We start from the raw sequence: 22,598 nt of genomic DNA, 5'->3' as shown, positions 1-22,598 counted from the left end.
GCAGCACGTTTGTTTGTAGCTCTGCAGCTGGACTTTGCTTTGCCCCTGTAAAACACCGATTCCAGCTATAAACTTTATTTACAGTACATTACACAGGATTTAGTGGGACCCATAAAGACCGCAGAACAGATCTAACCGTGCCGTTGCTTCCCAGCAGCTACCGCACACCGGCTCCCCCTGCTCCCACCCACCCGTGCCCAGAGCAAAAACACCGTGGGGACGAGGCACGAGGTCCCCTCGCTGTCCCAGCCAGTTCGTCGTGAGCCTACGGATCATCATACACAGGCTGCAGCAAAGATTGGGGATGCCCACAGTACTGTCATTGCTGTTTTTGCTTGCAACGAAGCCCATCCAAGCCAGGGCTGGTGCCACCGTCCCCGTGCCGTGGCGCGGGGGACGCAGTGAGTCTGTCCCCTGCTCCCCTCGTGGCTGGAGGACGTGACGTTGCGGTCCCTTAATGGGCAGCAGCCCCGGCGTTTTAATAACAGCTCCCAGAAACAATTGTACATTTACAATCGAGCGAGCAAGCTTGGCACGCTGAGCCCGTTCCCCTTCCAAGGCTTAATTTGATTTTGACATATTGGCTTGAGATTAAAGGGCTCTCATAAAAAAAAAAAAAAAAGAAAAAAAAAGAAAAAACCACCAAAAAACCCAAACACATGCACGCATCCAGCCCCCCCACCGCCCCCTTTTCAGGGCTCAAGCAAAAGTGCTAACATTGTAATATTTTAAGTAGAGAAAATCCAAGTGTGCTTTACCCCCCGCTGGCTCTTATGCTGGGCTTATAAAAATTAAGTGGAAACCTACACAGCTGTAGGCTATAAATCCTTTGTCGCTAACGCAGCCAGGCCTGGTACCTGCCTTCAAAAAGAAAAAGAGAAACGCAAAGCCCCCAAAGCGAGGGGCAGAGAGGGACGTGCAGGGTGGGGAGCGGCCACCAGGGCATTGGGGATGTCCCCATGGGGGGACCCGCGGCCACGGATGACAGGGACAGGGGACAGCACCCACGGGGCTGCGGGGAGGAGAGGACACGGGGAAGGTGCTGGAGCGCTGGGGAGAGCCCAGTGAAGCAGTAAGAGCCGTCTCGGCTGAAGATCAATTAGCATCAATTACTGACTTCATTTAATTGTCGTAGAAGATGAATTTGTCATTTTTAGTCTGGAATTAATGGGAGACCTTCAACTTTCCCTTGGCAGCCCCAGCGGGTCACTGCGTATTTTTCCTCCTTTTGCAGGGAGAGCAGTGTGGCAGTGGGCAGGGACGTCTGTCTGTCTGTCTGTCCATCCGTGCATCCCGCAGCAGGCTCCGTTTTCTCTCTCTTTTTTTTTTTTTCCCCTTCACACCTTCCACTTTTTCTCCCCTTTCCTGTTTTCAGCCAGAAATTAATTTTGCAGCCGAGGGCCGCGAAGTGTTTACATTTTCCCCGGCAAACAGGCGACAGTAAACAATGAACGCTCGCAGATGAAATTGAATTTATAACTGCATTATGGGGCCAGATAACGCCCTAAAATAATACAACGATAAGGAAATTCGATTTGATTGCCACCGCGAATCAGCTTGTGCCCATCTGCAGCCAGGGCCTCCCGTAATAATTTTAAATTGGGTTTGTAAACCTTATTTGTCCTTAAATATTTCTGTCATTTTTCATTGCCGGGGACAGATCCTTGGGCGCGAGGCAGGCGGAGGTGCAGGCGCGGAGCCCGGCAAGCCGAGCGGGCGCTGGGGCCGGCGGTGACAGCCGCTCGTCCTATCCATCACCACGTCGACAGGCAGGGAGGAATCTCGGGCAGAAATTGAGTTTGCCTCACAGGGGACAATTGAACAAATTAATAGACCATTAGCCAAGCGGTGACCTGAGAAACGAGGGTGCTCGGGCTCCCTCCAGGTTTGGGGGGGCCGGGGAGGAGGGAGGCGCTGGGAATCCCACGGTCCCGGTGGTCGTCCCCGTCCCCGGCTGGGAGTTGCGGCAGGCAGGCGTTTGGTGCTTGGTGTCCATCACCTGCAGGGCATGGGGCCACCCAAAAAAAGCTGCGATGACTTCATGTGCAGCAGTGGGGATGGGATGGGAGGACTGGGAGAGCGACCTGATGGCAAAGGGGATGGCAAAGATGATCCATGCTAATAATTCAGACAGAGGTAGAAGGAAAGGTAGGGAGAGGAGGAATAAAAACCCAATTCTTTCTGATTTCTGAGAGTATGGGCAGGACGGTCCCAGGCTCCCAGGGCACAGGGCAGTCCCGGTGTGAGAGGCTCCTTCACACAATGAAGGATGCTCAGCTGGGAGAGGTCTGGGCAGCCCCTGCATGGGGGTGATCCCAGGGCAGATGCGGTCCCCCTGCCTTCAAAAAGCAGACAGGTGCCCCCCAGCACCCCCCCCGCGACCTCCCCCGAGCCTGCCTGTATCATCACCAGTCATTACCCAAATGATTATATTTATTAAGTCCCCTGCCAAGGCATTACAGAGCGGTCTGTAACAGAGATTAAAAGCAGAAGAAAACAGCAACGTAATCCTTTTTGAAGCAAACAAACCCATAAACAGCCTCAGCACTGGCTACCAGAAACACGCAGGCTGTGGAAATGACACCAAATTGGTCATGGCCCCAACCCAAAGGTACTTATTCCTACAAATGCCCCACTCCTGCAGATGGATACCCTGGTGGCATTTGGCAGCAATGCGATGAAGCCAGGGGCTGAGCACCCCAAGCACCGAGGCCGCTGTTTCCCAAGGGATTATTTTAAGCCCGTGGAACGAAGCGCTTTACGAGGAGGCACCGGGTTTCCTTTGTCTCCACTAGAGATAATCAGGTGCAGATAGGTTAGATATTCTGTAAAAACACACGCTCGCTTCCACTCACCGGTTACCTTTTTTTTTTTTTTTTTTTCTGAGAGCCGTAAGGGTTTCAATTACCGGATTCTGGGATTTAGTGCCCAAGGCTTTTTGGTGTGCGTTAGATTTATTAGAAGGTTTAGTATCAGTGGAGGATTCACGCATTTACTCCCAGGAGCCCAGCTTCCGTTCACAGACCCTAAATCAAGAGCCGAGATGGGCTATTGTCACTTAGGACATTAGCATGGTTAACGCACGCGGGGATGATTAATAGCAATATGCATGCAGCCTCCCCTCCTCCCCAAACGCCGTCCCTGCCCCGCAATCCTGCTCCCTGCCGCCGCCCTGAGGCTCAGCACCAGCCCCAGTGCTGGCAGGGTTCCTGCTGTAAGCAGCATTTTATTAATATTATTATTCTGTTTTAAGATTAAGGGTTTCAGGCACTCGGGGGACGGCGGGTTTTCTCCCAAGACAGGGTTTCCCCCCTCCCGGCCACCAGCTGGAAGAAGGGCAGATGCTCTCAGGGCGGCGGACGCAAGTTGGCAAAACCTGCTAGAAAAAAATTATTATTCTAGGAGAAAACCCAACCTTCCCCAGCAGGAGCCGCCCACCCCGGCAGCCTCTTGCTGCCTCCTTCTTCCCAAAGGAAACCAGAGGTCAGATCTGGAGGAAACCCATCACACGAGCAGCTCCTCGGGGGATGCCGCAGCCTCCGCACCGTGGGTGCCAGAGAGCCCAGGCTGGAGGCAAACACTGTTCCAGTAGAGACACGACCACACTCCTAACAAGCAAGATCCTGATGGCTTTTGTCCTTTTTCCAATACCGTGTTACTTACATTCCTTCTTTTTTAATTAAAACAGCCCCAGCTGATTTTACAAGCTTGCCGCTGCTTCTCTCCCAGTCTCTGTGTCTCTCATATGCTTGAGTGCTAGTATTAATTATTAGAGCCAATTTACTGTTTATACTCTGATGTTTTAACTAATTACCACTAATGGCAGACACCAGTGGGCAATCAACTTCATTTAGTTCCCAGTGCAAACCACTCATTACCATCGGAGAGAGGGAAGGAGACTGCGCGGGAGGGATAAATAAAGGCAGAGGGAGATGGGCAGGTGCCTGGGCCATGAGGTGCTGGGGATGTTCCTGCTGCTACCACTCAACCCAGCCCCTTCAGCAGCACTTGGGGGCAGGATTTAGGGCTCCAGCATGTGTGGATAGGCAGGAGGGAAAAAAACCCATGCACAACTGCTCTGCTGGGGTTGTTCAGACTGCTGGTGCTTCACGTCACACACTAAGCTTTTGACAGTTACAGGTGAGCAACATGGTTTTTGCCCTGCGTGGCAAGCGGGTCCTTTTTCCTGGTAGACTTCAACCCAGGACTCAGCCCTGGGGAAAGCACAGCCCGTGTTGGTGTCGTGGGCTTAGCGTGATGCAGGCAGGTTTCCTGAGACCCAGGCACCTGCATTGTTAATCCCACCGTGAGAGGGGAAGGGGCAGTGGGCAAGGTGAAGCTGAGATGAGCTGGGGCTGGAAAGCTCCTGCTTGAAGTTAGTTTGGTTGTTGGGCTACTTCAGCTGTGTCCCTGTGCAGTGACAGAGCCTCCCTTAAGACAACACCTCCCTCAGCCTAGCCCATATCTCCCCTATCCCTCCCTCTGCAGACCCAGAGAATGAGGGTCAGATATTTATCGCCCTGCACCCAGACAGATACCCACAGCCAGCATGGGAGCCCCCAGCACTTAAAGCACGTCACCTCCAGGTGCTATGGCTGTGCGTGGGCTTTCTTCTCTGGTTTGCACCCAGAACCAGACAGACCATGTCCAGCAAGGACAGGGTGAGATGGTTCCACTGGAGCTGGCCCTGCAGCTCCAGGAGAGATGTGTTTGGTAGGAGAAAACCCAGAGCTGAGCACTGAGTATCCCCGGCCACGGCTGAGAAAAGCCTCTGGAGAAAGTCAAGTCTGGATCCGTTCCTCCTACAGAGAGAGCTGTTAACCCTGACATGGGACAAATCCTCATTCACCCACAGTGTTTGAGGTCCTGGGGTCTGGAGCAGCCCTCAAGCAGGAAGCTCTGCAGATGGAGGGTCCTTCCCCAGGGACAGCCACGGCTCTAATGACCTGCCAGCTCGTTACCAGCAGTGGGAGTCCTGCTCTCACAAAAGGGACTGCAGCGCTTCAGAAGTTTAATGCCACCGATGTGATTTTAGTGCAGAGATGCTGAAAAGAATCTGAAAACAGGGGCATGAGCCCAGCCACAGGGATGGGGCTGGGCTCCACCTGTCCAATGGGACCACCAATCTCTCCTTTCCTTTTCCGCTTTCATTCCCTGATCTGCTCTGTCATAACTGGGCAGGAGACCTGCTCTGTGATGGTGGGGACATGGCTGCCTGTCTTGTGGGTGTTGGGGGGCGGTTTATAACTATGCACACATCTGAAATGTAATTGCTGTCAGCTCTCTCCATTCTTGCAGCACGAGGCCTTTAATCTCTCCCACCAGACCCATCGGCCCTGATATTGCAGCTCCAGAAAGGCTGGTTTTATGTACTTTAACCCCGCGACCTTTACAAATCCCATCATTCCAATCAATACGTCTCATTAGCGTTAGGTAAATGTATGGGATGGATGGGGAGCTGTGCTGGGAGGAGCCCGTGGCGGGTGGGGTGGAAAGTGCTGCTGCTGCCCACTCTTTGGGGACAGCCCAGCCCCGGTGCTGCTGGGGACACCCTTCCCAAAAGCATCGTTCCCCCAATCACTCTTCCCTCCGGGCACGTGCCTTGGTCCGGCTAATGCAGAGCTGGACAGAGTCCCTGCCAAGCCTGCAGTGGAGTCGAGAGCCCAAGCTGTTAACTGGACCAAGCTGTTGAAGTCATTTTTCCTCTCTCCTTGGGAAGCAGACATATGTTTTACAGCTTTCCACCATGTCGACTAAATGGAAACATGCGGGGCCTGCGGCAGGTGATGGGGAAACAATGCGGGGTGTGCCGGGGGCTGCCTGCGGCTACTGCGGGTGGCAGGACAAAGCCAAGGAGCGGGGTGAAGAAACAAAATCACTGGCACTTCCCATGAAGTGAAAGGCTTAATCCATGCAGAAATGCCAGCTTACACCAGCTGAGGACCTCGCTGACCCATGAGTTCACGGGGCAGTGGCCAGCCAAAGATGCTTCAAAGGATGGGGCTGCCCTCAGAACAGCAATACAACCCAGCTTTCAGCGGGGAGTGGGCTCACCCCTCGATCAGTGCCTCAGCCAGCAGGGCTGTAAATGCAATTACTGCCCATAAAACCACCCAGCCCTCCTCCAAATCCTGCTCAGACGCTTGACTCGGGCGACCCACTGGCAGCAGCAAATGGGGCACCCAAGGCTGCTGCTGCTGCAGCACACTCCGGGCAGGGCAGGCTGGGGTGCAAGGGGAGGCAGGGGTCCCCTCCTGCCCTCCCCAGGCAGGGCCACCTTTCCAAGTGGCATCTGGAGCTGGGTTTGGTTTCCGAGCTCTGCTATCCCCATCTGCAGAGCCAGCTCGTTACTGCAACAGCGCTCGGCCCCGCTTCGGGCTCGCCCCAGGAGCACACACAGCTGAAGCAGGCAGATTAATGCCGAGCACAAAATGAGTTTGCATGCACAGATCTATTCCTGGTAGAGCCTAAAAAGCAAGGGCTAAAAATATATGGGCAAGCTCTGCTTTTTCACATTAGTGTTGTTTAATGAAGATGTTTCCAAGAGGTTTAAACTCACACAGAGCTGGGCCAGATGCACCTCTCCTTGGAGCAGGGGGCAGCCGAGTTTGTCTCCTTGCCGGGGGGGATGCACGGAGCTGGGTACGTGACAACCCCACGCACGTGGGGCAGTTTGGGCACCCGGTCCATGTGCTCCCTGCTCCCCCAGCACCGATGCCTGCTTCCTCCGCCCCCCCTGCCCTGTTTGTCAAGGCACTTCAGCCAGGTCTCAGGCTTGTTGACAAGCACTAAACTCCTCAGCGGCAAGAAAACCATTTAAGCACTAAGCCCCCCTTGGCTTTAGCGAGATGGCTGTGCAGCACAGGATCTTAGCACAGCACCTAGCAGGAGGCAGAGGGAAGGAAACATTAATAAATCCTGCAGCGGGCCAATTTCACTCGACCTGACACGCTGCTCCTCCTGGAATTAACTGGGCAAGCCCCGAGGCACCGCTCTGGAGCGGCATCCCAGCCGCCCGCTCCCCAACACCAAGCTGGGAGCATCCATGAAACCTGCATCCAGAAGGATTGGAAAAAACAGTCCATACATTCAGAGCCACCCTCTCCAGCAGAACAAGAGCAGGCCTGGATGAAGCTGTGCGAGTCCCCACTGCTGACTTTATCCCTGCCCAGCACGGCACGCCAGACCCCCACATAGGCAGCAGGACTGGGGGCAAGGGGCAGCATCCTCCCCACCCAGGGCAGCGAATGGGGAGAGCCCCTGGGGAGCAGGCAGGGAGTTATCGCATCACCCAGCCGTGCCCCTGGGGGTGTCACGGGAGGACAGAGCAGTGGCCTTGCTGCAGGACCGGGTTTAACCTTCTGGGGCTTGTCGGCTGGAAGGAAGCTCCGTGGAAGAGAGATTGCAGATAGACGGGGAGATTGGTGGGTCTGGAGATGCAGGGGATTGCAGCGATGTTAGATTTTATCTGTGGCTCTTCGCGGCCAGATGACCTTGGGATCCCAATCAACAGTTGTTAATAAAACATAGGGGACAAGTGTGAGGGGTTAGACGCAGAGCACGGCTCTGAGGGAATGGCATTGCAGCTGAGGGCACCGGAGGCTGCTGCTGCCTGCTGTAACACTGCTCACAGCACCCGGGGCTGGGAAGGGACAGGGGAGCTGGTTGTGGTCATCACTGGAGAGAGCAAGGAGGTACTGGAAGAGCTGGGAGCCCACCGCAGAGCCACCACTGCCTCCCTGCTGCGCCCCTGTCTCCTCTTCCCTACCCCTGGCTGTGTCGAGATCCGGCCTTGCTCAGCCCACATTTCAGTCCCAGCCATTACAATGACAACGGTGATAAGAGATTCTTATCACAGTGCTCGACATCGATTTGAAGCTGAGCCCCTTTCCCGCTCTCCTCCTCCTCCTCGTGGCTGTGGGCATGCTCGGCAGCTGTTTGAGAGCCAAGCTAAGGGCAGGAGGTTCAGATCTGTCTGGGGCTGGAGAGGTACAAAAAAATGGAGATGTAAAAAAAACTGGAGAGGTACAGAAACTGCTCACAAGTTTCACTGAGATTAGGACTGTAGTTAACAGAGATGAACGGTCTCTCACGCTCCCCTTGCAGCCACCACCTCCAGCATTTACAAAAACTCAGTTTATCTCATTGCTGGCCCCTATACATGGCCAGGTACCTGGAGCTGGCCTCCGAAACCCACACCAGCCCAGACTCCCACCTTCCAGCTTCCCTTTTCTCTGCTCTGGGATGGCCAGCGGGGTGCTACGTGCCCAGCAGGAAAGGCTGCCCACACCAGGGCTGCCCTGGGCACTGGGCACATCCACCCTGGATGAATGCACCAGTGCACGTGCAAAGGCAGAGCAGGACCTCAGGTGGGGAAACCGAGGCACAGGCAGGCTGCAGGCTCACACAGCAGCACTGCCAAGAGGACCAAGGTGTCCTGATCTGGCTCTGCTTGAGCAAACCTGGCCCCTTTATCAAAACCAGCGAAGCCCCAGCATCTCTGCTGAAAATCCTCCCAGCACAGCCTCTGGGAACAGCAGACCCACGAGGTGGTGGCAGGGGAAACACCCGAACAATCGGAGCCTGTGCGGGGATGAAGAAAGGACGCTCTTGTTGGGGTGAGCCCAGCGTCGCCGGGTGGCACCCCAGGTACCCCAGCTGTGCCAGCACTGCAGCACAACAGAGGCAGAGCTGTTCGGGGCCCAGCCCCGGCACAGGGTGTCACCGCCTGCGTTTGTGAGCGGGGACGTTGTCTCTTTGTCTGTGCTGGTTTCTGCTCTGCTGACCCGCTTTGCTCTCCCTGTCGCGCCATCCATCAGCTCTGGCAGCCCCGTCAATTCCAGGCCCCCGCGATGCCATTTCCCGGGGGGGGGGGGGGGGGGGGGGGGGGGGGGGGGGGGGGGGAGTAAAAGCACATTTTTTTTAGGGCGAGGAGTAGCACTTTCCCTCCTGGCAAGTTGCTGGGCTCCCTCCTTCCCTCCTCACAGCCGTGCTAGGCTCTGCTTTGCCCCAGCCTCAGGACACCAGGCTTTTCCTCCAGGCCGCCTCCATCTCCCCAGCAGCAGAGCTGTGCTCCCGGCTGTCCGGGGCGAGGAGGGTCCCTGCAGCATCCCCGGCCAGATGTGCTCTGCCGGCCTGCCCCGAGGCCCCTGCTATTACCGGCAGCAGGCAGGCGGTGGCAGCCTGCCCCGCAGGCAGCGGGCAGGGCTGGGGGTGCTGCCAGGCTGGCAGGTGCTGCGGGGCACCCAAGGGACCTCCGGTCGCCTTCACCGCAGCCCTTTCCGCTGCTTCTGGGGGCAGGTGGGCACTGTGGGCACCGGTGACACTGGTGGCTCACCCCCAGCCATGCGCATGCTGACATAGCTGAGCGATAGGAAAAAGTGGGATTTGGGGACAGCCTTCATCCCCTGCTCCCCGTCACGGCCATGCTGCTCCCCACAGGGCTGGATGTCCCCCCAGCATTGCAGACCTGGCACAGGGAGTCCAGAAGTGACGAGGCTTTGTCCCCTACTCCCACCTCCACAGCAGAAACATCTGCCTCCCCTCCTCATTCCATTCACAGCTTTTAATAGTCCTGACAATTCGCAAGAAAACAGGTGCATTAAATGTTAATTATATCTATTTGGATTCAAAAAATTTTATTACTTGAGTTAACGATAGCTGGAGTCATAAAGAAAAGCGCAGAGCAATGGACGCTGCCTCTCCACGGGGCTGAGCACCCGCGGCCACCCTGTGCCATCGGCCACGCGAGGACCAGTGGTGACAAATGGCTCTGGGACGTGGAGGGGCTGGATCCTGCCCTGGGACCGGTGCTGGGGACAGGCACCATGCTGGTGGGGTGGCCACGCTGGCTCTCGGGGCGCGTGGTCGGTCCTCGTGTAGGCGCTGCGCTGGCGGGACTCGGCCTGCCCCAGCCCGCGGGCTTCTAATTTACTGCTTTCCTTTTACCGTAAAACTGAAAGGGGAAGGTGCACCCTTTAATCACTGCCTCCGGGGCCCCGCCTGAAACCACACAGCGACCGAGCGAAGGCTAGGAGTTAATGCTCCTTCCGACACCTTTTTATGATTCATGGGCCTGACCTTGAGCCATAAACCGCTCAACCTCCCCGACACACTGGCAGTATTTACAGCCTGCAGGGGCCGGTAGGCGCAGGCACGGATGCAGACCCGGGACAGGCACAGGTACGTGGCCGGGGATGCCACAGGTACCCGGCCCCGCCAGGGACACCCTGCGATAGGGATGGCCGTGCAGGTGGGTGGCCACGAGGGATGCTAACGCAGCAGGCGGAGATGGAGACATGCATTTTGTACCTATGCACACATTGCACTTAAGAAGATGTTTATGCATGGACAAACATGCACGGATAAACACGCCGAGATGCTCTCCCGGGGGAGCACACGCAGCAAGCACGTTCATGGGGGCACACTTGCATGCAGAGAGGTGCACAGCCATGTGTCTGATGGCCCCCGAGCACCAGACCAAGGCAGGGGGCTTTTTGCTTTCTGCAGCAGGACAAGGGGACGAGCGATGCAGCCCATGGGGAAGGGACCAGGTGGAGCAGGGGGCTGCTGACACCCAAACCACCTCGGTGGCACTGCAGAGGCGTGAGCGGGGCTGGGTGTCCCACCTGGGCATCCCAGGCAGCCCCAGGTCCCGCTGCACCAGTGAGACCAGTGAAAAGCCTCCACTGGTTCGAACTGGAGCAGGTTGAGGTCTAATGGTTAAAGCAAAGGGTTGAGAGGCTCTGCGTGCAGCCACTCGGGGTCGGTTCAGACCAGCCCGCTCCTTGCTTTCTGCCTCAGTTTCCCCACTGCCGCAGTGGGAGAGCTAATCCTGACCCATCCTGTTTGCACGCAGTCGGGAGGCCAAGCTCGTTAATGTTTGCAAAGTGGGTTTGGCTCCAGTGATAGAGCTAGCCAGAAATGTGAAGGTCATTATTATTAGCAGGATTAAAGCGATTTAACCCAGCAGTGAGGGGGTACAGGTGAGCGCAGCAGCTGTGCTGTGCTCAGCAACAAATTGCACGCACACGCAACCTCAAAATAATGACAAGTACAATAAAAACAGTGAGAGATAATGATGAATACTATGATCATATATCATTTTAGAAACTTTAGGCAGGACTAGAAGGTCACCATGCTGCCCTCTAATCCTTCCACCCCCAAAATACCCCCAAAATACACTCCCTAAAGGCGGCAGGAACTGAGCTTTGCTGTTCCTGGGAACATCCAAATCCCATAAGGGCTTGTCAGTGCCCGCTCTGCACATGCACAAATCTCCCGGTACAGGCCCATGTGCATCACTTGCCACCACGGAGGTGCTGCCACACAGCCTCTGGGCAGATCCTCACCAGGCAGCCTCCCTCCTCCTCCTCCTCCTCCTCCTCTGCTCCGCAGTGGGGCCCATGGCACTGGGCAACTTCTCTGGGACAGGAATATCCCTCTTTTACTGACTTTACTGCTTGCTTTTTTTTTTTTTTTTTCCTAGTTACAAAGTAAAAGAGGGAAAAAACACGCTTATCTCAGAAAGCAGAGTTCAGGAAAAAGCTACTGGTCTTTTGGACTCAGCAAGTCCCCATTGGTAGCCTCACTTGTCACTGGGAATTTATCAGCCAAACACAGATCTGGTATAATGCGCCATATAACTAGTGCATAAACAAACTTCAGCATGATAAATGCGCTGCTTTGAAGCCATAAAGTTATTAGCTGGTGGCTGTTAGCTACTGCTTAGCGTGGGGCATGCTCCTGCCGTTAACCCCTCGCCGCCCCCTCGGCGCCCATCGCTGTGGGGGGACCTCGGGAGCAGAGCCCGGGGCACGTCCCCGCGTGGGACGATGGCAGCCGAGCCCCGGGCTGCGCAGGGGGGACCCTGCAGGCACTGCTGGCTCTGCAGTGCTTATCAGTGCCCTTTGCACCCACCGTGAGGAAAGGGCTGGAGCCTGCAGGAGGGAGATGTTGGCCAGGAGCGGGGCTCTGAAGGATGACACCCCGGTGTTTGAGACCCGCAGCAGCTCCTCTCCTCCCCTCTGCCCCCTGGGAGGCAAGCACAGAGGGTGGTGTGCATCCCCATGGCACAGAGCCTCTGGGATATCCTGGTTTCAGAGATGGGCTCAGGCAGGGCTGGAGGAAGGAGGTCATCCCTCCACTGCTCAGGACATTTTTTTAGATGAAGTGCTGAAGCAAAAGCCCTAATTTTTTTTTTCCGGTAGCAGCAAAGCAGCGAGCGCTGGCAAGGTGTTTAGAGTTCCCTCTGCTGCCTGCAGCGCACGGCTGCTGCCTGCTCCCGTCAGCACAGCCTCACCGGAGGCTCCTGGGTGCTGGAGAAGCCCCACAGCCACCAGCAGCTCAGTGGGACATAGCCAACCCCACAGCATCAGCAGAGCCAGCCACCAGCGTGACTCCTGGAAAGCATCCTCCACCCCGTGGGGCCAAGGGGATGCTCCCACCAAGGTCCCTGGTCACCTCCTGCCCCTGTCCCCCCGGCATGCTGGGGGTGGTGGGAGGTCTCCCGTGCTCGCTGTGCAGCAGTGGGGGGGATGCAGGGGGCCGGAGGCTGGCTCCCATCCCTCTTCCCAAACATTTGGCCCTGTGAGGAGGCAGGAGACGTCTCAGCAGGGCCAGCTGGGGGCAGCGGGACTCGGAGCTGTCTCAGCGCCTGTTCTTCATTAGAAGCCCGGTGTTGAAGAAACTCATAATTAGAGCCCTGAGTATTAATTAATCTCTGTGACCCTCCTCTCATTCTCCTTCCCCTGCTCCCGCGGCTCAGGAGGTCAGCCTGGATTATTAACACGTGCAAGTGCAGGACGGCGAGCACGCCGCGCGGGTCGGCAGCGATGTAGGGCCCGGACCCCGGGGCCCGTCCCTGTGTTCAGAGCAGCCACGGGCACCTCATCCCTCCCCGTTCTGTGCTGGTGGCAGCACAGCATCCCTCCCCTGCTCCTCTCCTCCGCTGCCAGGCTCGGCTGGGGACACATTCAGCACCCTGGGGACAGTGCCAGGGTGGGCGCAGAAATGTCCCACAGTGAGCAGAGCTGGTGGTATGCTGAATGGGAAAAGCATCCCATCTGTCTCGGGTCTTTAAGAGCCTCAGCAGTAAGGAGGCAGCCCTGGGACACAGAGACCCTTTTAGCACCATGGTGGCCACGTCCCACAGCCCCTCTCCTCCCCTGCTTGCCCGCTCAGGCTCAGCCACCTGGGGCAAGGACACAGCTCCCGGCAGCCCCACGCTCCCTGCGAGGCACAGCCCAAGGACCGATGGGCTCCGGAGAGCTGCCACGGAGCACCAAAACAAGATATAAAATAAATCCAAACTTTTCTGACACCCTGGTAACCACCAACTGCTTCCCTGATCTGATTTTTCCCCTTTTCTGCTGGAGCAATAAAAAGGGGAAAATCAACATCCAAATGATCTTGTTTATGGCGACTAAATAAGCTGCATGTGCTTAATCCGTTAGAGTTTAATGAATTTACGACTTGCTTTGGAATTTGACAAGGGCTGTAAAAGAGTAATTAACATTTATCAGTGTGTTTTTTACACACACCCCGCCCTTCTCCTGTCTCCCTTCCTCCTCCCGCTGCCTGTCGCGGAGCAGCACTGGGTATCGGGGGGAATATAAAAGCGATCAATTAATTCTTAATAATCTCGGAGAAAGATTGTAGAGTCGCAGTATGAACTCAGGGAGTGTCAATAAACGTGCCAAAGGTTGGCCCCCTCCCCGGCGCTGCGGAGGAATGCGGGCGGCCGGGGAGGGGACGGGGCTGTGGGGACAGGTGGTGCTTGGTGAGGGGCCCTGCACCCCCTTTCCTTCTCCTCAGGCCCTGCTGGCATCCAGAGCGACCCTTGGTCACCTCGCCCGGGTGGCCAGGCTGCCCCTGGGGCAGGAGGAGAGCAAGAGAGGGGCTGGTGGCATAGAGGGTGTCAGTGATGATCCCCATCTGACGCAGCACTGGTGGTGATTTGGAAACGCAATCCCATTACAGCTCCGTCCTGCTAAACCTGAGCCTGAAAGACCTCAAATCCTCACCACAACCCCAACGTGCTCACACTGACCATGCACGTAGATGGGCAGCGCAGCCATGGGTGCAGGCGTCTGCACCACCCCGCTGTCACTTGGCACAGGATGTCAGCACAGACATGAGCTGGAGCTTCCCAAGCCCCCAAATTGCCTCCCGATGTTCTTACCCCTCCCCGGCACCGAGCCATGGGGCTGCGGAGTGGGGCATGCGTGTGCCCGGTGTGTGAGGGTGTGGGGAGCCTGCCCGTCTGGGCATCCTCACAGAAAGAGTGCGGTCAGGGCTCCCAGGGGCAGCAGGCTCCCTGGAGGAGACGGGGAAGCATCTGGCTGTGGGGCAGAGGGTCCCAGAGACCCACAAACAAAAGCTCAGGATGATAAATCCACCGAGGCTTGAGACTGTCCGGGCATCGGCTCTGGACAGAAACAAATTCTCCCTGTCGAACATAATGGCCCAAAAATAAGCAATGAGGCGGGGAAGGAGAGGGCTGGACCCAGGGGGTCTGGAAAATCTCCCAGCCCCATGGCGAGGACGTGGGAGGGGACGAGCACTGGGCACGCACCCGTGGGGCAGACAGGAGCGCTGGGATTTCTCCCCAGGTTGCTCAAACCTGACATAGCTGGATGAGTGCAGGAAAGAGACATGGAAAGTAACGGGATGGGCTCGCCTTCATTCCACGTGAACCCTCTTGTCCCCTGCAGGTGCTACAGGGTGAGGGCAGGGAGCAGAGCTGTGGGGGCACAAGGCTGATCCGGCCCCACGTGCAGGATGAGGAGGTGACGGAGAGGCTGCAGCAGGGCCAAACTCCCAGAGATCATCAACCCCCAGCGAGGGTCTCCAGCCTCAGGCATGCTTGTGGGGACTGCGAAGAGGGATTTGAGGCCACCGGGGCTGGGGTCCCGTGGCTGTGGGATTTGTCATGGTGTCTCCAGAGCTGGCCGGGAGTGGCTCGGGGCAGGCATCCCATCCAGGCAGATGGAGGGGGGAGCCGGGAGGCGGCACCCCACGGGGAATTAGGGGGTGCAACAGCCAGCAAGGCTGGGCACTGGGGGGGTCTGCACCCTCGGGACAGGGCCTGGGGATGGGGGTGGCCGGGCCACGCAATTCCCTGGCTGTGGGAGCACTGGGGGCACGCATGGCACAGGGGGCACAAGGGGGTGGCAGGAGATGCCAAGGTCCCCTAAGCGTGCTGCCCAGGGTCTGACACCCGCAAGCAGTGGCGCTAAAGATGATTTTAGGTCACGATTATAAGAAATCTATTGATCTCTTGGACTCTGTAATGACAGATCAACCATTTTAATAAAACACCTATTAGTCATGCATTAACCCTCCTCGGCTATTCGGACATTCAGTACCGAATTGACGAGGGCAGCGGGATTTCTCAGAGTCTTTTTGGGGAGGGAAGGGGGGAAAATGTTTCTTTAGGACACAACAACAACAAGAAGAAAATAATGCAAACTTACAGAGGGGGAGAGTTAAAATCATACGATGAGTGGCAGTTGCAGACGCCTGGGGCCCTCTTTGGTTGTCGCTTCTATCTGGCAATCAATTGACAAGAAATTGGGATTATGAAATATTACGTCTGTGATCAGAGGAGGCGGGCTTCCTTCCCCAACCTGAGGGCAAGCCTCCACTCCCCACTGGGACAAACCACGGAGATCATCAGTGATTTGGCCTCCGGCAGGTTTTTAGGATGAGCACGGCCATCATCCCCACAAGTCTTTCTGACTGACTCTGAGCAAGGCTGCAATGCCCTAAAGATGGATCTAGATGCCCGTGACTTTCTATGAGAGTGAGACTTTGCACCTGGGAGCACGGCATCCACAGGGCAGGGGAGAGATGGGGAAAAGGGCAAGGGAAGCATGGAGCGGGAGCACAAGTGGTTCATGTCAGTGAGGATGGGATGGGGTGGGATGGGATGGGATGGGATGGGATGGGATGGGATGGGATGGGATTGTCCCGCTCACGGATGGGAGCAGGAGGTGCCATGTGCGTGCGGTGGGGCACGGCCCCCCCAGGGGCCTCTTGTGTAAGTGCTGGGGAGGGGGCAGGCGCCATTTCCTCCTGCTCGAGCCGTTGCAGCCTCAGAAACCACCAAGTCCCCGTTGCGTTGGGAGCTGCCCGGAGCTTCCTGCAGGTGCCGCGCGCTCATGAATCACACCTTGTCACCGGGCTGCCCAACGGCTTGGGCCGCCGCCACCCCCGGCCCTCGGCCCGGCCAGGCAAGGGTTAAGCGGGCATAAATCACCCTGTTTGAGAGACGTTTCAAAGCCTCTTCCAAATATTATAAAAAATGTCTTTAATCATCTAATAGCGTGAACTCGGCTGGTGATGGATGGAGAGAAGTCGCCTCTCTCCTCCTGATCCTAACAGATGAGGCTGAGGAGCTGCTGCTGGGGGGGGGGGGAAGTTGGGGAGGGGGCTGGGGGAAGAGAAGGACATTTCTCAACCTCCCACCAGAGCAGTTATAAATATGAGGTCATACAGCAAGAGATGATAACGCATTAAAGGCTCTTGAGATATTAGTCTGTCAGCCTCGTTAGACACAGCCTATTTGGGGCTGACTGCATAATTAGAGGCTGGGGTACCCATAACTCATTGGTGTTTATACGGTGGAAGGGGCTACACTCACCATCACCCTCAGCACTCGGAAAAGTCATCTTCAGCAGGCATCAAACCCTACTCCCTGATGCAAAAATAATGCAAATCCTCCTCTTTCTGGAAAAAAACCCACCCTTGCTCCTGCCCTCATCCCCTGCCGTGCCCCAGCCTCTGCTCTCCCCGCACCCACCCTCGTGCCTCCCCTCTGCTGCGGGTGGGAAACTGACCCATGGAGGAGACAGAGTGGCCCGAGGTCGCTTGTGTCCGAGGAGAGAAGTCCTCAATGCCAGTCCCCCTGCCCTCCCCATGGGACGTCTCGCTGGGAGGTGTCACTGGGCACCTCCAGGCTCGCCCTTCCTGGGTCTGCAGGGAGCTGGAAGCAGCCTGGGGGGTGGGTGTGCTTGGGCAAAGGGGGTCCTGGGGAAGGAGCCGGGCTTTCCTGGTCTCCTCCGCTTTCTCTTCTCGGTTCTGTCTAGTTGGTGGTGAGCACCGACCCAGAAGGGCACTTCCCAAACCCGCCCGGCTGAAAATTGAACAAGTGAAACAGGGAAGGGGAACGTTTCCCTTCTGCAACCGTGCGGAGCGAGGGCACCGCAAGAGCCGGCTCCTGCTCTAACGGGAACAGAGATGGGGCAGGGGGACGCAGCAGAAAGCCAGCCCGAGCCTTGTGCACCCAAAATTGACCAGAGGAGGTGGTTTGCATGTCCTGAGCCTTCCCATGGGCAGGGATATGAGCATGAGCAAGCAGAGCCCTCGCTCTGCAGCTGCAGGGGCTGCCCTGCCTCGTCCCCTCGTCCTGCTCGCCCACCACAGCCGGCGAGGGGCAAGGGGTCCGCAGAGGCGGGGGCAACCCCATGGCTTCCCAGGCTGAGGCAGGATAATGAATCCTGATGGGGGAAGTGACCTTTTCCAAATGCCACATGTCATTGGATTTTATATCACACCAGGACAATGTGCCATGGGTATTAAAATCGTTTTTCCAATAGGAGTGTGTGTGTGTGTGTGTGTGTATGTGTGTGTCAGGGAGAGATGTGAGAAAAATAAAATTAAGATGTGAAAATTAGGCTGCCTCTAAACATGGCCTTTAGAGAAGACTTTGGTCCTGGCAGAGCAGCGCTGACAGAGCTATCCGTGCCCTTTGCTCCTCAGATCACGGGTGATTTTGTCAGGGAAATAAGGCCTGTCCAAAACCCACGACAGAAGTAGGGAAAGCGCTTGGGAGCCCTGATCTCCATTTCTCAAGTCCTGCAGAGACATTCAGCTCCTCCGCAGAGGAGGACGCCTCCAGAGCTGCTCTGCCCCACGTACAAATGTTCCCAGACACCCATGGGTGTCAGCCTGGGCTGTGCACGCACAGAAAGCAAAATTTACATGACTGCCACAGCCAAGCTGCATGGTCCCAGCGGGGCTGCAAAGCAGTGACCCTGGGGCCAGCGTCTGCAGGCTGTCCGAGCACACAGGTACGGGGCACAGCAATGCCACGATATGCTCCCACGTGGAAACACAAAGCAAAAATAATTGAGGGAACAGGCTGGGAGAACTCCAGCCTGTTCCCTTAATCTGCAGGGCAATTGTCCGTCTGAAACAACAATGCTGGGACAAAAAAAAAAAAAGAAAAAAAAAAAAAAAAAGGACAAGCTGTGTTTGTTTATTCAGCTTCTTTCCCCCCTTCTCCTTTCGACAATGCCCTGACACTGTGTCCTGCCGCGCTGGAGCTGCAGCCTCAACGGACTAAATTTATCCCAGCTGGAGCCCTGTTTACAAGCCTTGTCCTGTTTGCAGCATGGCCCATCCTGCCCTTCCCTGGGCCGACAGCCCAGGCTTCACCTTCCCTGGTCTCTACCCCTTCAGCCCTGGAAATTTCCCCCCCTGTGCTGGCAGAGGGGGCAGCTCGTGGCCCCCTGCCCGTTGTGGGCTCCCTGGGCTGCTGCTTGCCCAGCGTGGCTCAGTGGTGGCCAAGGCTCGTGTCACCCAGGAAAATGCTGGCTGCAAGCTCAGCAGGGAGGGTGCTGAGCACCCCAGGAGCACCGTGCCAGAGACGAGCAGGCTCCACCATTAAAACCTCGATGGAGCTGTGCATCCCTTTGCTACCATGCAGGGTGCTCTGCTCCATGGGGAACAGTGGGCTTGGGCTGTCACACACCTGTCCCTGTCCCCCGGTGGGCTCACACGGGTTGGCAAGACAGAGCTCAGCCCCGAGGTGACCAACCTACAGCTTTGGGTCCTGTCTCTGGCCTCCTGCAGAGTCCTCCTGCAGTCCCAGGCTGCCTCACCCCCAGGAGGTGCCTTCAGCAGGGCTCAGTTGGCAACATCCGGGCTCTTATTTGCTGTTTAATGAGTTCCAGATAATGAATCCCAGGGCATGAAAGCTTTTTATTAACCCTTTGGCTCACCGTCAGGATTTGCCAGCAGTCTGCAGGGATCTGAAGTCGTAAGAGCAGTTTGGGGGTGACTGCAGGTGCTCACCTACGGACGAGCTCACACTGGGCAAGAGCAATGCCCACGGGGTATCCTACTGGGCCCAGTAGTAAATTCGACCCTAAAGGCTTGTCCAGACGAAGCACTGCTCCTGAGAAACCCCCCACGCTGGGCATTTCTTATTCCAAGGAGACCTCGGTCATGCCCACCAGACCCGCTCTCTGAAATACAAATGGAGCTTTTGGGGAATACTTTTCCAGCCTGAAAATCACCAACGCCCTGCACTCCCACTCACTTTCCAGCGCAGGCAGGGCGTTACGGGAAGGGCTGGTGGAGCAGCACCCAGCACATACACAGCAGTGTGCTCCTCACACGTGTGGCTCCTCATCTCCGGAAGAAGATCTGCTAGTCAGGAAGTCACGGCCCTGATTACTTTGTCTTCCACGTTTAAGAACATCCCTAACTGCTCCTTGGATAGCTCAATTAGTAAAGTGAATATATTATATAAAGTCTAAAAGATTAAACTATCATAGGCAGCCCATAATTTCATGAAGAAGTCAGGGGAGCATATCCCTCTTATTAACTCTATAACAAATGTGATGAAAATGTTCAAATAGAATGTTAATGCAATGTTACGTGTAATTTTCCCAGGCGATTTTCTGCTGAAATATTTCTTTATTAATAGTAATTGAGGGTATAAATTATGAATGAGGCGATTTTCTCCTTTCACTGGGAAAGACGTACTAATGGCAATAATTCTTTATAATAATTTTTTTGGGGGGAGAGCGCAGAGGGAGCTGGGGTGAGGGGTTTAAAGAAAAAAAAAATCTTTAAAGGGATTGCAAAATATATAGACTAGCAGTGCATGTTTTATGGCAGGGCGCTGTATTTTATATCCGTGTGCTGGGCACCAGCCCCGCGCGGGGCTGTGCTGCGTGCGCACCGCAATTTCTTTGCGCCTTCTCCATCCTGCAGATGTCTAAAGGCTCACTGCGGGCCAGGGGCATGTGGAAGCCCTGGGTCTGCAAATGCTGGACTCTTCTAAGCTCATGTTTTGCAGGAGAGGGGCAGCAGTGGCAGCACGAGCTCCGGCCACTTTGGGTTAGCGGCCGGGACACGCGCGCGGACAGGCAGTGCTGAGCTGCGCAGCTGCTCGCCGGGAAACAAAAAGTCCTTTCTGTGATGCCAGAATGAAAGAGGCGTTTTACAAGGGGTTTCAGAGCTTGCTCTCCTTGAGGGTTGTATGGTTTTTGACAAGCCAAACGACTTCAAAATTTTTCCGCGCGGTTAGGAAATAACGCTGGTTGGAGGGTGTTTCTTAGCCCCTTCTCTCTGTGCGCATCTCTCTTTATAAAGGTAAAGGGGAAAGAAAAGATGATATCCCTAAAATTTCCACTGCACTCCATTTAGCTGAAAAAAGCTCTGAACGGCATAAAACTTTTAGACCAAAGAATTCACTTTTCCCCCTATTTTATTAACTTCTCCCAGGAAGTGCTGCCACATTCAAAACAAGATCTACTCTATGAGTGTAAGGAGAGAAGCAGATGCTCCCAACCCTCTGCTGTACAGACTAAAGAGCAGCCCGTGAGATGCTTAACCCAGCTCCTCTAGGGGCAGGCGACCTGGTCAGCCAGCCAGCAGTGACAGGGAACAGCTCCAGGACAAAGTGCCCATGACACAGCCCTGGAACTGTGTGTTATGGGTCACAAAGTGGTCTGGATGCATTTCTCAGCATCGCCACGGCTCCTCAATACCTCAAAAGCCGGGGAGAGGATTGCTTTGCTCTTCCCCATGGGACATCTCATATTCACCTCACCCAAGCGTCCCCCCAGGGCGCTGCCCTGCCCTGGCTGTCCCTGGCCCCTCCGCTGGGCTGGAAGCCTCCCAGCAGCAAGGATGTGCTGTCCCCATCTCCATCCTCCCGCAGGCACCGCTCCCAGGTGCTGCCGGAGGCTCTGCCCGCACGGGGAGGCTGCGGCGAGGCCGACAAAATCAGCGTGATCCGTCACCGACCCTCCTCAAAATTAGGTTAATAATTTATGATGTTAAATGGGACAGTTAATAGCTGGGCCAGATGATTCCTCAGCTAATCTACAGCACGGGCTGAGCTGCAACGAGTCCTCTGAGAGTTCATTACACTCCCCAGCCCTCAGCGCTCGCGCTTTTGGCTCCGCTGATGCCTACGGGAGGCTGTGGCTGGTGCCGCTGGCAACACGCCTAAGACTTGCCCCTCATCAATTAGGAGAAATAAGGAAATCGACAGGAAAATTAATTTCCAAAGAGACAATGCCTATGACACCTGCACTGCCCTCAGAAAGCTGGGGGGTTAGCTGAAGGCTTGGGAGGCGACTGCATCTGTTGTCTTGCTGGGCGAGCTCAGGCTGTTTTCCTCGGGGCTGGGAGGGCAGGAGGGGATGTCAGCCACTGGGCAGGGGGTGCTCGTGCTCCTGGGTCAGCCCCAGGCAGGCACCAGCCACATTTAGGAGATGTAACAGCAGAGCCTGCTGCTTAAATCTTCCCCTCCCCGCACGACGGAGCTCACCAGCAGCAAGGATTTGCACCTTGACTATGCACATTCCCAAAGAAATCTTGGAGTTAAAGGGTCAGGATGAGAAGGTCCAGCAGGTCTTTTACCTAGAGGACATCCAGGCTTTCCATCCCTATCCAGTGCAAACAGACCAGCTGAGGTCTATGGCACCTGGAGGCAACAAAGCCCCTCTGGCACTGCTGGTCCCACCTCGCCTCGCCTCCCCGGAGGGATCTCACTGGGGGATGCTGCCCGGCAGTGCCAGCCCTAGGAAGCCTGGAGGAGCATGCCAGGGCTCTGCTCTGCAGAAGAAAGAGTGAAGGGCACCCTGGCAGCCCTTCTCTGTGTTACAAGGCACAGAAAGTCCATGCGACTGACCGAACCTTAGCAGCAATGTCAGCCTACGGGGTGTCCGTGCCCTGCCCTTCATAGGGCAGCAGGCAGACCCCTTGGGCTACCACAGCGACTGGCCAGGCTACCAAGCAAAGGGACCCATGGCCAGATGTGCACTGATGGCTCGTGCAGATGTTGGCCCCGCAGAGCGCCTGGTCAGTATTATTTCCCCTTCTCCCTTCCACATTCCTGCTCTTGCCAAATTCAAACCATGCGCAGCGCCGGGGGATTACCTGCAATTACAGCTTTCACACGTCGGGCACAGCTGGGGAGGGGGCGGCGTGGGACGAGGTGTAAGGGCATCCATATGGTGGGCTCCTGCTGCCAGTCCCCTGCCTGCAGTCTCACCCCCCCTCCAAATCCCCCTCCCAGGCAGGGACACGTGGGGGCAGAGGGGACCCCCAGCTCTTTTCCTTCCAGCTTCTGCCTGAGCACATAGAGGAGAAATGACAATTAGGGGGACAACAAATGAAGCTGCCGGCCCCTGGGGGGGGACATGTGCGGTAACTTGAGGCTGGAGCGGAAATAGCTCTGGTTGACCCACTTAGAAAATCATCATTACTGCAGGATTTATGGCTGACATGAGCTTGTCTGATAGATATGACTATTTAAAGGCAGCCAAAGCCTCCATTTATAACAATGCGAG

The 22,598-nt window shown here is 56.1% G+C and overlaps 1 protein-coding gene across 3 annotated transcripts in view; it reads right to left on the bottom strand.

The window, feature by feature from the left end:
* Nucleotides 1-22,598, bottom strand: part of RNF220 (ring finger protein 220) — a 188,520-nt gene that overhangs the window by 100,654 nt on the left and 65,268 nt on the right. The window contains exon 2 of one of the 3 annotated variants that reach the window (XM_035537837.2): nucleotides 15,477-15,551. The exons of the other annotated variants lie outside the window; for them this stretch is intronic. Coding sequence (XP_035393730.1) covers nucleotides 15,477-15,551 — 75 coding nt within the window. The remainder of the gene's footprint in view (nucleotides 1-15,476; nucleotides 15,552-22,598) is intronic. 3 annotated transcript variants of the gene reach the window in all.

This window comes from Cygnus atratus, chromosome 8, assembly GCF_013377495.2.
Source record: "Cygnus atratus isolate AKBS03 ecotype Queensland, Australia chromosome 8, CAtr_DNAZoo_HiC_assembly, whole genome shotgun sequence".
Taxonomy (NCBI): domain Eukaryota; kingdom Metazoa; phylum Chordata; class Aves; order Anseriformes; family Anatidae; genus Cygnus; species Cygnus atratus.
Note: the sequence above shows the minus strand (reverse complement) of the source record. Positions and strands in the feature narration are given on the sequence as shown.